This window comes from Podarcis bocagei (genome assembly GCF_964188305.1).
Source record: "Podarcis bocagei genome assembly, chromosome: 3".
Lineage (NCBI taxonomy): Eukaryota > Metazoa > Chordata > Lepidosauria > Squamata > Lacertidae > Podarcis > Podarcis bocagei.
In genome coordinates this window covers 65,762,166-65,779,486 of record NC_138127.1, presented here as the reverse complement: position 1 = coordinate 65,779,486, position 17,321 = coordinate 65,762,166, and the positions used below count along the sequence as shown (strand labels likewise).

At 38.7% G+C, this 17,321-nt stretch overlaps 1 protein-coding gene across 9 annotated transcripts in view; it reads left to right on the top strand.

Moving 5' to 3' along the window:
* CEP170 (centrosomal protein 170) overlaps nt 1–17,321 on the top strand; it is a 75,672-nt gene that overhangs the window by 22,467 nt on the left and 35,884 nt on the right. For 8 of the 9 annotated variants that reach the window (XM_081188040.1, XM_081188043.1, XM_081188045.1 and 5 more), the window contains exons 5-9: nt 307–362; nt 2,053–2,215; nt 3,411–3,545; nt 11,924–12,394; nt 14,840–15,480. In XM_081188040.1, coding sequence (XP_081044166.1) covers nt 307–362; nt 2,053–2,215; nt 3,411–3,545; nt 11,924–12,394; nt 14,840–15,480 — 1,466 coding nt within the window. The remainder of the gene's footprint in view (nt 1–306; nt 363–2,052; nt 2,216–3,410; nt 3,546–11,923; nt 12,395–14,839; nt 15,481–17,321) is intronic. The other variant, XM_081188047.1, reaches the window with a different exon arrangement.

The window sequence follows — 17,321 nt, the reverse complement described above, 5'->3', positions numbered from 1 at the left end:
CCTAAAATGCTCTTATATTTTGCTGTTATGGGCATACATATTCATTGGTTGACAGTAACTAGAATTATTTTGCTTATGCTAAACATTCACATTAAATAAATTTGCTAGCATAAATTAATGAAGAACAATATAATAAAATATTTATCATTGCAGTCCCCTTAATTCATAAATAGGAACAATGTCATTCTCAAACTTGGAGGTTGCAAGCAATATTTTGCTCCCCAAAACCTTATACTTATCATAAAATTTGACGTTTCTAATGGACTTAGACAAATATCACTAAATTTCCTTATCGCATTGTACATACTAATCTTTTTACTGTAGTCAGAGGAGAGATGAGAGTTCCTGAAGAAGCCCTTAAGGTATGCATTTTCTGTCACTTTTAACTCTTGATAGCTCTCTGTTCATTCTATCTATATGTATGTTTGGTTCTCTGAAGATTTATAGTTGGCATAAATGAAGATACACACAGGAAGGTGGTGGACAGAAGAGAAAAGGACCTCCATGAGAGGCAGACCAGATATGTTTCCTCAGGGTGTGAGGCTGAGGGAAGTGGGGGAAGCTCCCAGTGAGAGTGGGGAGAGCTCACTCTTCTGTGTGTGGAATAAGAATCAATATATAATTGTGATAGAGGGCTTGGTATTATATACAGATTTAGTTTTTCTTTCTTCTTCCTTTCTTTATTTTTCTTTTAGTTTGTTTCTTACCTATTTATTTAGATTAGCTTGGTTTTTATTGTATCTTATGTTGAAAATTCTCAATAAAAAATTAATAAAAAATAAAAATAATAAGTGCTTAAGGTAAAAATATATAGCCCATATTTATTGTTTCTCGGGTTAGACTGCTGCACTCCTGAAGCCTGATTCTCACTAAGCAGCAGCCCCCATGCAAGCATTTGGGGAGCTTGTATGACTGCTGTTTGATTGCTGCTGCTATGCTTGCAGTTTGAATGAACTAGTGCCTCCCTGTAGGCGCTTTTGCTTGCCCTGAAGGAAGTTATCCCTACATCTTCTCCACATTAGCAAACAGCACCTCCAATCCATAGTAGGGAGGCTTTTTACCAAATTGTTCCTTGAACATTTCCTAGCAAGCAAAAATGAATCATGATCACTTCACCCAACCAGCCCCCAAAGTAACTGCTGTTTTGCCTATTGTGTTAAATAGAGCTGGAAATGTTTGGGGTTACACTGCAGCCAGAAGTAAAAAATTCCCAACGACGTGTGTGTATCTGTGGGGAGACCCTAAAGTGTGAAATAGAAAAGAGTAGTTTTATTTGGTTTCCTTTTCAAAGTTATTTCCGTTTCCCTGCATAAGTGTAACAACTATGTTAACCTCCTAAGATGAATTGTGTTTTCACCAGAAAGTTCTGGATAAATGTCAGTAATTTGGAGGTCCCTTTAAGTTTTTTTTTGTTGTTGTTGTTGTTTGCAAAGCTAGGGAAGTTGGTTTGAAAAGGAGGGCTTGTCAGAGAGAAGGTGAGCAGGCAAAGGAGTCTGTTGTCAAGCAGGAAAGGAGGGAAGGCTACTTGTAGAAATGCACCAATCACAGTTTCTTAGCCCTGGGAACAATTTCATTTTCTAGCTACCCTTGCCTCATGCCTTCTTTTCTAGTTGCTTGTCAAGCAAGTGGCTGGGGTGTCAACACAAACAAGTATTACGTCAGGATCCTGGATTCTGACTTAACAACAAACCATAGTTAAAGTGAGCTGCAGTTCATAAGTCAACAGCAAACCATGGTATGTTTTCTGTAAATAAACCATGGTTAATTTCCTGGGCCAGGTTCATATATTCAGACAGATCACAGCTAGGAAACACAAACTGTTTCTTAGTATTATCTGCAAATGCAACCAGTTGGTTTAGAATCAATGTATTGGGTGATATCCAACTTAAGTTGATCCAGTACAAACAATGGACTTAGATAACTTAAGTCTGCTTTGAATATGGCTTATATTGAATACCTTGATTGATTCATTTTATAGTAGTTTATTTAAACTTAATGTTGAATACTTAATGTTCTGTTGCTTTGCTTGATGGGGAATTATCTAATACATAGCATGAGAAGTTTACAAGTCAACTGCAGCTATCCCAAAAATCCTCGGAGGCAGAAGGATCAAAGCTAACCAGTGCCAAAGCTACACAGCCAAAGGTACAAGACACTATTGCTGAAGTGCACCACAAAGTTATAGACACACTGAAATCTGAAGAGAAAGTGACAGGTGAGAGAAATGAATTTTTACTGTCAGTTCTAGCTATTAAAATATATTAACTTTTGAGAAGCCACTGTAAGATGTAAGATGTTTTGAGTTAGGTAAGGTACAGAGGAGTTGGGCCATTAATTGCCTCATGTCATTGTAAAAATTGCCAGGTTTGTTTCTTACTTTGTTATAGTACCTAATTGTTATAGTTCTGCAAAGAAATTTCCATTCTGTGTAGTGGCCTAATAGGAAAGAACTCCTCATTCTGTATCACTTGCCTCTTAACAGTGTGCTTTTCTGGCTGTTACGGTGTAAATAGAAACAAAAAGCTACAATTAACTGCCAGATCCCTTGTATTTCTTAAATCAGCTAGGCTTTGCTGACACATTACATTGTATGTGTTTTCATTTTAAAGTGAATGAAATTTTGTTGCAGCAGCAGCTTTGAAGTCCAGTGATTGATTTATTACTTTTATTAAAACAAGCATTTCTTTGCCAAACTAGCATATTTGGAGACATTAAAAAAAAATAAAAGAAGGAAAGTGGAAAATAATTATTCATTGTGAAGCAAAGGGGCCTTCCTTGTTAGCATCCATCTGTCTGGAGACAAAATGGAGTGTTCATCTAAGGTTTAAGTCAAACCGCTGCAATAGCAGCACCAAAGTATCCTCCCCAGGTCACAAGCCTAGACAGTATGTATGGAGGTCCTGGGCTGGCCAGACAAGAAGACCTCCCTCTCAGCCTCACTGTTGTGGCCCAAAGGAAAGCAGAGCAATACATTTGGCACCAGCTTGGCTGCAGGACTTGTCGGAAACAGGCGTACAAGGCACAATCCAACTGGACTCCACTCCCGATTTGTGTAGGTTTTACTCCCTAAGATAATCCCACAACATATCCCACAAGGAAGTGGAGGTTTAGGATCAGAATTTTCCTTCTCCTAGAAGGATTCCAGGTTGATGAGCTCCACCTGCCCCTCAAGGAAACGAGCACAGTTCAGTTAAATGTGTGTGAGCAGCTAGGCAAGCAATATGTTAGCACATTTTATCCAGAATGTAGATAGCTTAGGCTCTTTACACACTCCCGTGTACTCTGCATCCTGGTTTTGGAAGCAGTGTAAATGCAACATTAGCCACAATCCATATTCTATTCTTTACCATTTTTTCATAGTGTCACTCTTGCTGCTCCAAATGAATAATCTATTTTGTTTGTTTATATAGATCTTTCTGCCATGCCTCGGGGCACACCATTATATGGGCAACCATCATGGTGGGGTGAGGATGAAGCTGAAGAACAGAATGGTTACAAACCTGATAGTAAACCTGAAGAGAAAATACAAGAAACTGGAGTTTTAGGTAAGGTTATTTATAAACAGATCCATTTGTAGCTTTTCCCCACCTCCATTTCACATCTGGTAGGCCTGTTATATATTCTAAGTCAGTCCACATGTCTAAGAAAATAATGGTAAAAGAACAATGTCTACAGTAAATCCAAGCATAAAATTCATGTAAACTAACTAAATACTTGCCATTCTGGTGTGGGAGGGAGAAGAAAATATCACTAAACTGTGGGGCCCTGTGTCTGTGTACATACTGACATCTTTCAGTGGAGGTTGGATCAGTCAGTGGTAATGGCCGGTTGACAGGTTTCGGTCACAATGTGCCAGTCATATCAAGTGTCATAGTTTTGTTTTTCCCCCTCCATAGGAGTTAATGACAGCCATACACTTATCTAGGGGAAATTAACAATGCATGTCAGCTCAGAAGTAAGTCCCACTGACTTACTCCTAGGAAAATGTGTATAAGATTGCAACCTAAAAGTGTATTATTGGGGACTAGGAACTATAAAGCCAGTTTCTCAGTGAAAACAAGTTTTGTCTGTTCCCAAGAGCCTTTCTGATTCAGTGTATTTTTTGTGTTGTACAAAACTTAAAAGATGTGAAATGTTTCCTCTAGGAATTATATTGTCATGCACTAATGTGCCAAAGATGGAATTGAGCCACTGGCTTTTGTACCTTTCAGATACTCCAGTGAATTGAGAGAGTGCTCAATCAAATTCTATTTGTATACTTTTGATGTGATCCAAACATTTTTTACAAACCAGTTGATTTTAGAATATTAGCCACTTGGTAGTAGACATTTAAGTAATGAAAATGGATATGGATATAGACTACTAAATCTATGCAATGAAAAGTGTATGTGAATAAAATGTATGCATTGGAAAGACATGTCTCTTGTTACATATTTGGGAAAACAAAGCAGTTTTCTGAAAATAGTTTTATTTCGGATTTTGGCTGGGCATGGCTTCTGTCTACAGTTTCTATAGCATGTTACTGTAATTTTTTTTTATAATGTTAAGTATTTCAAATACCTGTACTATTAAAAAATAGGTATAGAGTTCTTTTATGGTGAATTAGGGAGACTGTAATCGTATAGTCACTTACCTAGAAGTAAGTCCTGTTGAGTAGAAAAATTCAGGATTGTACTGCAAAGCCTAGCAGTGGGAGCCTATGCCACCCACACTCCCCACACCTCAGTGTTATTGGACTACAGGGCTCATCCCGGACTCTTGGCCATATCAGCTGGGGCAGTTAGAGTTGAGTCTAATTTCATCTGGAGGGCCATGTGTTCCCCATCCCTGACATAGCCCAAGCTTATGGGGATACATGTGGGTGCATGTTTCCACAGTTAACATGTAGCTGGAAAACGATACCATATTAGCATACCCTTGCCCACTGCTCTGTTTCATTGGTTACCCCTTGCAAGTGGGATAGGGAAATAATGATATAATTATGTTTCTACAAGTTATCTGCAAAATGCATATTAGTGGTGCTTATACATCTCTCCAGAGGGACGCGGGTGGCGCTGTGGGTAAAATCTCAGTGCCTAGGACTTGCTGATCGTAAGGTCGGCAGTTCAAATCCCCGCGGCGGGGTGAGCTCCCATCATTTGGTCCCAGCTCCTGCCCACCTAGCAGTTCGAAAGCACCCCTAAGTGCAAGTAGATAAATAGGTACCGCTTTATAGCGGGAAGGTAAACGGCATTTCCGTGTATGGCACTGGTGCTGGCTCGCCAGTTGCAGCTTTGTCACGCTGGCCATGTGACCCGGAAGTGTCTTCGGACGGCGCCGGCTCCTGGCCTCTTGAGCGAGATGAGTGCGCAACCCTAGAGTCGGTCACAACTGGCCCGTACGGGCAGGGGTACCTTTACCTTTACCTTTATACATCTCTCCATAATGTCTAGTTTAGGCTTTAGCAAGGGCTATCTGACAAGCTGTAATTATCTGTTAGTTCAGTAAAAACAAAAGTTAGCAACTCCACTTAAACTCACAGTTTTAGTTGCCACATCTCAAAAATTAAAAAGTGTATCTATCCATCTAAAATATGGTAGAGCTGCAAATGCTTCAAATAAGTGCACACAAATGATCAGTGGGCTGGAGCAACTTCCCTACATAGACTACTTAGCTTTTTAGTTTAGAAAAAGGGCAAGTAAGGGGCAACATGATAGAAGTTTACAAGATTACACCTGATATGAAGAAAGAGGATAGAGAAATATAGGTTACTTGCATGCTGTCATTGGGCTGGAGCCCCCATACAATGTTTTCATTACTGGGCTGGACCTAATAAGCCCATTTATCCACTGAAACAGCTCTGCCTGGTGATTTACCAAGAATGCAGTGGTGGCAGAGCAATGAACATTCTCTGCTGCTGCCACTGCCACATGGTAGGTGCAGTTATCACCAATCAGTGTTTGGTTCCATTCACTCTGGGACTTGTGCCACCTGTGCTCCAACCATTGTCCAACCCATTACATGGGATGAAGCTCATCTGAGTACCAAGTTTCTACAGATTGGAGAGGCACTCAGGAGCAATCACATCAGTAGCTTTCCTTTTCATTCCATAACAAGCTTAAGATATCAACACGAGCACTAGCTTTTGTTGACAGTTGAGGCTGTGCATGTCACCCCGGTCAATCAATCATAGTCTTTTTCCTCCATGTAAAAAAATAGTAAGAAAAATTATCTTGCATTTTGGATGAAAGTTCCATGAGCAGGAATGAGCCAAAATCTATATGCAAATATATGTACAGAATCAACTTTCATTTTTATTCCACTGTTATGTTTTTCACATGTATTCGGTCCTTCATTGTCATTTCTTCATGAAACATAAATGTTACATTGGAGTTTGCATGCAGTTTGCTATGTAAATATGATAAAAAAACATTTTCTTGGACATAGATTTATGGCATTCAATGTGAGATTTTGGTCTACTTCATAGCAGCTAGTTTATAAATTAAGGGCTTAGTTGTTTGTTAATAATTTTTGTAAGTAACTTAAAACAAGCCTGAACTGGCATACTCAATTTACCAAAACTGCTTCACCACTTTGCACTTCTGAAAAATGGTATTATTTTGAAGAGAACATATATAATATAGCAGATGGGGCATGGTTTAATGAGGAGCTTGATATAGGAGATTAGTTTCTGCTAAGCCAACTAGATACAATTAGCCTTTATAGACTTAAGTTAATAAGATTATTTTGGTATTACTGTTTTTCAGCCTTAGTAGAAACCTGTAATGGAAAATGTTCCAGCAAGCAAACCTCAGTGGGCTCAGATCAGGTGTTATAGACTTTACTTTTGGTATATTTGGTAATGTTGATCTGTTTTCTCTACTATGGATCCAGAAAACATGATTTAGGATGGTGCAGATACACATACATTACACATACAATGTACTATTTTAAACTACCTACTACTCTTATTTGTCACGTTACTTTTTATATCTTACTGTAATAAATCCTTACAAAAAATAAATGCCTACCTCAGTGTGCTGAATGTTTCTAGATTTTTAGTAACATACTTTATTTCAAGGCAATAAGCTTTCAATTATCTTTGACAGTTAAATATAGTACTCTATAAACATCAATATGGTGTGCTCTGATCTGATCTCCCAAGAGTGCTGAAGTCTATTGTTGATTCCAAAAACTTAAGTTTATAACGGATTGTGCTGATTCAAGCCTTCCCTTCTTTGAGAAAAGAATATTGATATGATTTATGGTCCTGAATATGAAAGAGGTATATAAGTTATCTGTTGCATTAGTCACTTCTTGGAATGGATTCTCCTTCCAAAGCCTACAGCACATTTTTCAGATTGATATTAGTTTCAAACTGGGATAAATATTGAATAATAGTAACTGGATTTTCTTGCAGGGGGAAAACAGACACTGCATGATAAGCAACACGAGAAAATTGGGTTGCATCCAATGGTAGCTTTGTCTTAATGAAAAGTGCTTTCATTGGTGCAAGCTGTGGCACCCCATTTATGCTGATCCTACTACAGTCCTCCATGCTGTCCATGAAATGACCATTGCATGCAATCTAGGGTATTAATTCAAAGGAAAAGTCTTTTCCAGTTCCAAATACTGTGGTTTTGAAACAAAATCAATCTACTGAGCAATCCATTTTTAATTGTACCTACCTTATTTGGAGAGTTGCAAACAAAAGTCTGTGACCTTTGAGGCTAATATACTGTTCTTCACTTTGGTGCATTGAAACTGGAGCTAGATTAAAATCTGCAAAGCATTATTTATAAATATCAGACTTTTCTGAAAGGCTCAAGCTTCTTTAATAGTAGGCATAAGTGAGGGAATGTGAACAAAGATTTCCAGATTTAAATGTGTATCTGAAATTTGATTGTCTCCCCTTGTATGTCCGCTTGAGCCATTTTTACTAGTTGTTAAAATGTTCAGTCTTTATATCTTGTATTTATAGCATAATCCTTTTTTGTTCTTTGTGAAAGAATATCTCAGATATTAAACTACTATTTTCCCCATGGAAGAAATACAGTGGTACCTCTGGTTACAAACACTTCTGGTTATGAATGCTTCAGGTTACAAGCTCCGCTAACCCGGAAGTAGCTGCTCCTGGTTGCAAACTTTGCCCCAGGATGCAAACAGAAATCACATGCCAGAGGCATGTGCGCAGCGGGAAACCCCATTAGCAAAAGCACACCTCAGGATAAGCACGGTTTCAGCTTAAGAACGGACCTCTGGAACGAATTAAGTTCGTAACCAGAGGTACCACTGTACTACCTTATAGATTAATGATGTTTTAACTGAGTAGATTTGCTAGCTTTATATAATCACTTTAAATGTTTGAGGAACAGTGACAATGCACCCCCAGCACACATTTGTAAAATTTCATCATATATAATTGTGCCATTCCTTAGGTAACCAAAATGGCACCATCAATACACAAGGAAGCGGTATCAGCTCAGTGCAATCCAAGGATCTGCAGATGTATAAAAATGCTCATCTAAAACCACAACCCTGCTTTTGGAGAAAAATTGCATACAGTGGATTGAATATGCTTATTGTGCATCAAATGCTGACTGATTATTGGGGAAATGAGGAACACATGTAATATCATAGGAGAGAGCATGGCTGGTTGGCAGGAATCCTGAATGAGAGCAGTCTACATAGCAACTTTTTATTGTAGGTTCACTTATGCTATTAACTTTCTATCAAAACACATTTTCTAATTGACTTTGGTATGGGGAGTTGCAAACACACTTTAGGGGTACTTTTGAAGTACTGGTGGTTAATAAAACAAAACAAAAACCAACAGCAAAACATGTTTAATTAATTATGCTTATATGTCTGTGCCGTTTACCGGTATATATTTCTCGTTTCTCATGGTTATCCAGAGAGCTCTGAAACAAATCTCCATTTATACATTCTGACTAGTTAAAAATCTGTTACAGGGAAGAAATACCCTTGAAACAATTATTGAACTGCTACGGTCATGATGCCTATTAACCGGCCCCACCCAAAAAGAACATTACAGATTAGCTTTGTTAGTGAATATTTGCTGGTTGCAAACTTTTTATCATTTATTTCCAGTTAGATCTCTTTGATTTGATTTTCTTGGTTCTTGACTACAGCTTTCTTTGCATCTGTTACTTGCATTCTTAATGATTGTCAGATTCTATGAAACTGTACATGTCGAACAGTAAATTGCACTGTAATTCTTTAAACTTTTAACAGGTTTTAACTATGAACACACCCCAATATTGGGAGCACTGAGCTGCCTGTTTAATAGTGAAGAATTTACAAGAAGATAGCAGAGTTGGAAATAACTTGGCTGCCGAGCAATATATTGTAACAGAGTGTATTTGATAAAGCACAGTGCTGATATTTCAATCTCCCACTATTGAATTCTTCCTAGAACAGTTGAGATGATAAGTATCATTGCACTTCTGGTCTATTAGCTCCCACTCCTACAGAATCCGTCTCCTTCATATAAACAAGCACTTTTACTTCTTTCAATCCAGAATCCATCCTAACTGCTTCTCCGAAAGCATCACATATCAAAACAGACTTGTTCTGTCTTTGTTCTTCCTTCCATGGACTTCCCTGCAGGCCACCCCTTACTACTTTACCCAGCTTCGCTCTTAGCTCCTGGCTTTGCTGTTAACACCTGCTCTTATTATCCTCCTGTTCCCTACCAGCTTTCTGCCCTGAGCATTTCTTGCTTCCTTCACTGTGCTGTTTTCCATTGAAAGCAAAACCTTGCTGTTTTTCATCTCCAGAAGCCTCGGCTACTTTCCTGATTTCGAATCCGTAGGTGCTAACATTTTGTCATTCTTGTATAGATACCATTCATTTCATGTACATCCAGTTCTGCATTGCATGGTAGTTAAGCAACTTGCCTGTCTTGTTTCCCATCACTATTGTAGTACACAGTATCCTGGCAGAGAACTCATTTTTGAACTGTTAACTCTTTGCATACTACAGTGCCTACTAGAAAAGGTAAGGATATTTAAAATCTATTAACAGCTTCCCTCTTAAGAAGTGATTTAGCACAGTTCCCCAAAGCAACAGCAACATCAATTCAGGGGCCAAAAACCTAATTGGAGGAAGTTGACTTTTTAACCCACTGGTTAGTATACTGGTAGCTTTTGTCTCTTGTGCTATAGCTAAAAAAATCTAAAATATTTTATAGAGTGGCCTCAAGCCAAAGATACAAAAGCAGAATGTCACTTGTTCAACAGGGGATTCCAACCCCATTCTCCACCTGAGTCCCCTGTAAAGCTGCTCCTGAAGGTTATAGTACCCTCCAGAATAATATGGGATATGGAAATGTGGGCTGAAGCAGGAGGGAGGCACCTAGCAGCATGAGAAGTTGCACATGAGCACTTTTTGATCTGGGCCAATGTATGCGTTCTTGTGTGAGCAATTTTTGTTGCTTAATTAAGTGGACGTATTATAGATTTTAACTGCAAGGGAGGTGGAGGAAATCTCTTTACCAGTTTCTACCAAGGTAATTACCGTAGAAAAGATAGACAGTTTAAAAGTAATTTAAAAACCTATCTTTTCGCACAGAAAGTGGAGCAAAAATGTGCATTCCAGAGCAATTTTCCTAGTTCTTATTTAGTCTTGGCGGGAGATACTGCATAAAACTGCGAATCTTAATTGGAATAATCTTTTAAATTTGGACAAGCATTTTATATTTTAACACTGTGGTAAAAGAAAGTAAACCTCATCGGCTGCTTTTCTGTTGAGGCTGAAGATCACAGGATACTGTGTACCAGTTCTCTGATCCCTTGCCAATGACATTCATTCCCCAATGTCTTCAGCTGTATGTTGCGCTGGAATTCATTAACACTTTAACATGAAACACAGCCCCAGCTTTTTAGCTTCTTCTTTCTAAAGAAACAATAGTAAAATTAAATGACATGACTCCTGAAAATCATTGTGAATATTCTGTTTGCTGTGCTGCCCATTTTAAAATGCATTTTGCATGACACTGTACCATTTTCATCCACAGAGTAAATATGTTGGTAGATTTCTTTAAAATGTGTTAGTGTTTTAAAGTTATCTGTTTTGTTACTTTATGTGCATCTTGAAAAATAAATGATATTGCTCCATTCAGCCATTGGAATCGACTTACCAGTATTCACTTCAGCAGCAGTTGCTTGTGGTGCATTCAAATCTCTAATACTTGGCAAGCAAGCTTATTGTGCTGAATGCATAATGTTTTACTAGCAGCTCCACAAAAGCTTGGATTTAGCATTTATTCAGAATGTACATTGTTCCTCTCTTCTCCTGCTTCTTTATCCATCAAAAAGCAAGATATTTACAAACTTCTGCATGTTTCTTACTGCTTATAGACGTTACATTCCATTTTAATTTTATCTTCCTTTCCTGCACTGTACTTTTCGGCATTGGATTTTCAGAAGTGTCTTGAGTCGCTGCAATCTAGCTTATTTGCTTCCATTGGCAGGGATATATTCAAATCTGAATTAAAGCCAAGTTCATATTTACTCTTCAGGACTTCATGCAGATGAAGAAGACAAAGATACCCCTCCCCATGGCTCTATTCAATTGTGTAATCTTTTGAAACCCATGAACTTGTTTCTTTGGCATTCTTAGTGAGCTTTCTTTCGGTTAGATGTGCGTACTTTCATGCCTGTCTTCAATATGGAACTATCAACAGAGAAGACTTGCAATTCTGGAGCGATATTTTTCAGTCTTTCTGCATTGCTCGTGGGCTTCCCACAGGCAACTGGGAGACAGGGTGATGGACTAAATAGGCCTTTGATCAGATCTGGCAGGGCTCTTCTTATGTCCTTCCCAAGAATTGTCTCCTGGCTTTTATGTGAACTCTGAAATTCCTTGAAGCCTCGGCTTTTGCAATATTGGAGAATTTCAATTTCTTTGTTTTTCTTAATAGGATGCAGCACAGATGGCAAGCAAGCTGAGGAGCAATCTGCAGCTGCAAGCGAAGAAGAAAATTATCCTTTCTGTAGGGAGCCAAGTTATTTTGAAATCCCTACAAAGGAATTCCATCAACATTCCCAAATACCTGAGGGTACTATTCATGAGATCCCAACAAAAGACACACACATAGCAGGGGCAGGGCATGCTTCATTTACTATTGAATTTGATGACAGCACCCCAGGAAAAGTAACCATCAAAGATCATGTTACAAAATTCACTCCAGATCAGCGCCACAAATCTAAGAAGCCTTCTCCTTCTGGTGCCCAGGATCTTCCTGGGCTTCAAACTGTGATGATGGCACCGGAGAGCAAAGTGGCAAACTGGTTAGCACAAAACAATCCCCCAACAATGATCTGGGAATCAACAGAGGAAGATTCAAAAAGTATTAAGAGTGATGTTCCAGTCTACTTGAAGAGACTGAAAGGTAAAACAAATAATTTCAGCTGTATTTATTTCCTTTGTCTTGAATATTCAGCCGTAAGTATGCTAACTGGAACTGTACACATTTACTACACTCTGTTAGAATTCTTACAGACCAGAATGTTTTAGACAAAGCATCAAGTGACAACCAATTCTGCCAGGACATCCCCCCCACAAATTGTACCTTTTTATTCAGAGCTTGTGATGTTATAGCATTGGTACATTTACGAAACACAAATACCAAAGCAAACTTGCTAATATTGTATTCAAAAAAGATTAAAATTGCATCCATGTTCAAGCATCACTTTTCAATAAAGTTTAATGTTCAATAAGTGGTGAATGGTTGAAGGGGGGGAATCAAGCTGCTTAAAATGGGTTTTGGGTAGACATAAGAAAAATGGAGATGAACATTTCATCAAGCTTTATAAAGTTGGTGAATATAGGTCATAGACTTCAACTTAATAATTTTAACAGGTTTAAATTGTTTTCTAATTTTCTGATTCCTTTTTATCAGCTCAGTGATTTAAGTTTGACTGAAAAACTTTCCTTTGGTTTGCCTTTCAGATTACCCTTACTAAAGCAAAGTCCTTTACAACTCATATTTTTAAAACATTATTTCACTTTATTGCTCACCCACGTCTTCCTGCTCACTGGCAGTTATATTATTATACTTCAGACAATCTCTCAGGATGGTTTGTCTGATCTTATGATCAGGCAATGGTAATGGTAATACATAGTATACTCACTCAAAAATAAGTATTTAAACTTATTTCAGCTGAAACATGTTTTTATTTCTTCTATTAAGGAACTCACTCTGGTACACTCAGTGTGAAATAGAATGCTGTAACTAATTCATATAAGTTAGAACTCTTATTTGAAAATTCTTCCAGAACTGTAACTAATTAACTCAAAACTTTAAATGGTATCCTGTAAGTAATTCTGCATATTATGCATTAAAAGAAGGTTGCTCTTTAGGAGCAAAATTTGCATAAGATACCATTAGCATGTTTTAATGAATTCTCAAGCCAATTTTAGTGCAATTTCCATAATCAGCATTTATTCTACTACTAAATATAAATTTAGAACAGCAGGTTGAAGAGCCCATATCCCAGGAAGATCGCAATGTTCTGAAGATGGACTACCTTCTTATCATACTTTGTAAATTGAGCATCTTTGTATCTAACTACAATTCTGGGCTTTTTGATTTTCTCAGTTTGTAACTGCTATACTCATTAATATATTGCACCAGTTAACTATACTGAAGATTAGCAGTGCAGTCCACAGCCATTTTCGACTATCTCTAGCATGAGCTTCCAGATAACTAATTGCATGGACAAAAGGCTGTGTAACGACTGCTTGCAGCAGATCAAACCTGGCACAACAGTTCTAGGTCAAAAACAGGCTACAAAGGGCTTGTGTTTTCTGGCTAGGAATGGTTATGAATGAAGGCTATGCAATAGCCAAATCCCAAGTATGCCTTAGGAGTGCTGAGGTAGCCCAGCAGGGACGAGAATTGGTGCAGGACTGCACAGACCAGAAATTATGTGGACATACCTTGAGACATTCTGTTGTTTGTATAACTATAGTAAGACCGTGTTAATCTCTTTAAATATATATTTTCTTACAATGTTTGATTTTATATACATTCAAACTTCCTTTACTTTCAAATATTCAGTGTTCACCTAGAACTTTTTCTCTAGGCATCTCACAATCCTAAATATGGTTCCTTAGAATTAAGCCCCATTGAGTTGAAAGGGACTTACTCCCAGATAAGTGGGTACAGAGCTGCAGTCATAAAAGGGTTCTTTTAAAAGTCTAAAGCTGCCCTATTTTGCTCCGTCTCCGTTCGTTATATGGGGAAAAACCATAATTGTTTATTGCTGCTAATAAAGAATTGTATTCTGGAAACCACACTGATAACTAACTGGAAAATTATTCTGGGAAAACAACTCTAATGTTCCAAACCAAAGCTTTTGCCAAAAGCTTTCCACTGATAGTGGAAACTGTACAGTTGTTACCTCCTGTTTTACTTTCTACCCTTCATGGAATATGTTTAGAAGCAAAGGTTTGTTTTCTGGCTCATGAGTTATTTGTAGCTAGGTACTAATACAGTTTAGAAGGCATACTGATCTGCTAATTTTGGTATAGCTGTTGTAGCACATTCACATTTCATCATCCAGCATGATTGGGAACTGACTGTTTTCTGAATAAGACATTTCAAATGCATCTCCCTCACTGATTAGCTGGCAAAAGACTCCATTGTGCATGGCAAGTCTGAATGTGTCTGTTGTTGCTATGGGAAGCTTGCAGAGCTTGTTACTAACAGACAGTTGAGCTTCTAACAGAAAAGCAAATATTGTCTCTGTATTCACTTAACTTTCGGAGGTTCTTTCCGCATTACTGCTGCTCATGAAGAGCTAGATTTCTATGTTTTGTTTTGTCTTTGCAGGAAATAAACATGATGATGGGACACAGAGCGATTCAGAAAATGCCGGAGCACACAGGCATTACAGTAGACGGGCAGCACTTGAAGAACAGTTAAGGCATCATTATGCTGAGCAGAAAAAATTGCACACAAAATCCCAGGACACAGAGAAACATTCAGACCAGCCAACTGTTAGTCAGACTGCTTTTATGATCGAGTTTTTTGATGAAGGCCATTCCCGGAAGAGGAGATCTTATTCCTTTTCTCAAAACGTGGGAGTTCTGCTCCCTGAAACATCTTCTCCGGCACCCCCTACAAGAACTGAAAAAGTGAGACCTGCATCAGGCGACTCCAAAGGCAGTTTACCACCTTCACAGAATAGCTCCGCCCAACAAAGAGCAGTACATGCAAAACTTCTGAAGCAAAAGTCAGAAGAGCCTTCTGCTGCTGCACTGCCTTTCTTACAAACTGCATTATTGAGAAGTTCTGGAAGTCTTGGAAATAGACCAAGTACAACTGAGGACATGGAGAAAAAAATTAAAAGCCAGGTCGTTTCGGTGGCTGTTGAAAAGGAGGAGGATGACCAAAGTGATAAAGGTACTTACACTATTGAACTGGAAAACCCCAATGCTGAGGAAGTAGAAGCTCGCAAGATGATTGATAAGGTAAGCAATTTAAATAAGAGTGCCATTGTTAAAACCCCAACCCATGGTGTTTATGGTGGGGTCCTAGTAACTATAATTATTCTAATAAATCAGGGTGTTTTTAAAAATATATTATTTTTAAAGCCATATTTTGAACTCTTAGTATTTTATCCCTCATTGCAAGCTATGTACTAGGCAGCAATAGGGTATTTTGAACCTACTTCTTGAGTACATACGAACTATGTGTTAAACAGATTTTTCTATTTTCCAACCATGTTGACTGCTATACAGTGAAAAGAATGAAGCAAGGATTATGTTGCCCAATACTCCACCTGTCTTGTATCAAGTTTGTAATAAAACAAACTCTTAAGCAACTATTAAAGTTCAGCACTAATATTTAGCAAGATTCTTCTCTCGCCCTTTAAAATAAGAACCTTAGTAATTTGGTCAAGTATATCCATTTAAAGCAGAGATAGGAAGTCTGCCATCCTCCAGAAGTTTCTCTCCTGGTGTTATTTTCTTTCCCTGGCAACTTTACTGGACTAGCTCTCCTTTTGATAGCCATGGATGACCTCACATACACAATGAACAACGGTACAAGAGACTACTAGCGCTGTGAGCGTTGGCCATATTGACCCTCTGCAGCCCACTGGCAGGGCCACCACTTGTGCTGCTCCCAAGGGTCCCTGACTACCCACAGTAGATTTACAGGGGGCTGCAAGGAGAAGAAGGAAGTCCCCCCCCAAAAAAAAAATCATTCCCCTTCCTTTAGTGAAAGCAGATCCCCATGGTTCCCAAATTCAGATGCAACCCAAGGAATATATAAAAAATAATTTAGTGAGAAAATGAGCTAGTTACAGTTTCCTAAACATGCATGCTATAATTCCTATAACCATTTAGACTGCAATTCTAATCCTAATAGGACTTAATTCTTAGTAGACGTGTTCCACCTCCACTGTCAGAGGCAGTAAGCCTCTGAATACCTGTTGCTGAGAATTAAAGGCTGGCAGAGAGTGGTTGAGCTCCGCTCCTTCTTGCATGCCTCCCCTGGGCATCTGGTTGGACACTGTAAGAACAGTATGCTAGACTAGATGGGCCATTGCCATGATCCAGCAGGAACTTATGTTCCTTCATTCTTACATTCTGGACTTGTTTATTGAGTTGGCTTACAAGTCAGTAGACTTTATCTTAGCCCCCAAAGCATAAACCAAACCTTCTGGTGCTTGTCCTTTCCATATATCTGCTTAGGGGAGAAATGGGGAAGGATTTCTCTTTAGCTTTCTCTGATAAAAAGGATACTAAGCAGGATCATTTACCTGAATCCTAAGAGCCTTGAACGTTTGGAAGCCAGGGTTGGAACTTATTAGTCATAGCAGTGTTGTTGTTTTTCAGCATCATGTACAGCGGACTAAATCCCAGCCATGCAAAAGTCAAAAGTTTCTTCACTCGCTTTTCCATATACTCTCTTTAGCCTTCATCCAGGCAGGCAAGAGGCATCATCACGGTTAATGACATATTCCAGTCATGCAACAGCGTGGGAGATGTGGATCAGGGCCAGTAATGGGTGTTGTAACGGGAGAGTCCCAGGGGCCAGATGGAGAGGACCGGAGGGCAGCATTCGGTCCCTAAGCCTGTGCTCCCCACCCAGTATGATGCTTGACCTCAAATCAGATACGTTTTGGTTCAGAATTTTACATCAAAATGCAGGCAAGGGTCATGTTTGTATGTGATACTAAACTGTAATTTATTATGACAGCTGCATCAAACTTGACCCATCTTCTGGTTAATGTGTTTCCTCCTTTCCTCGCAGTTGGGAGGAGTCGTCCAAAACATTTCAGTCCCACTTTAGGTTAACCATAGCT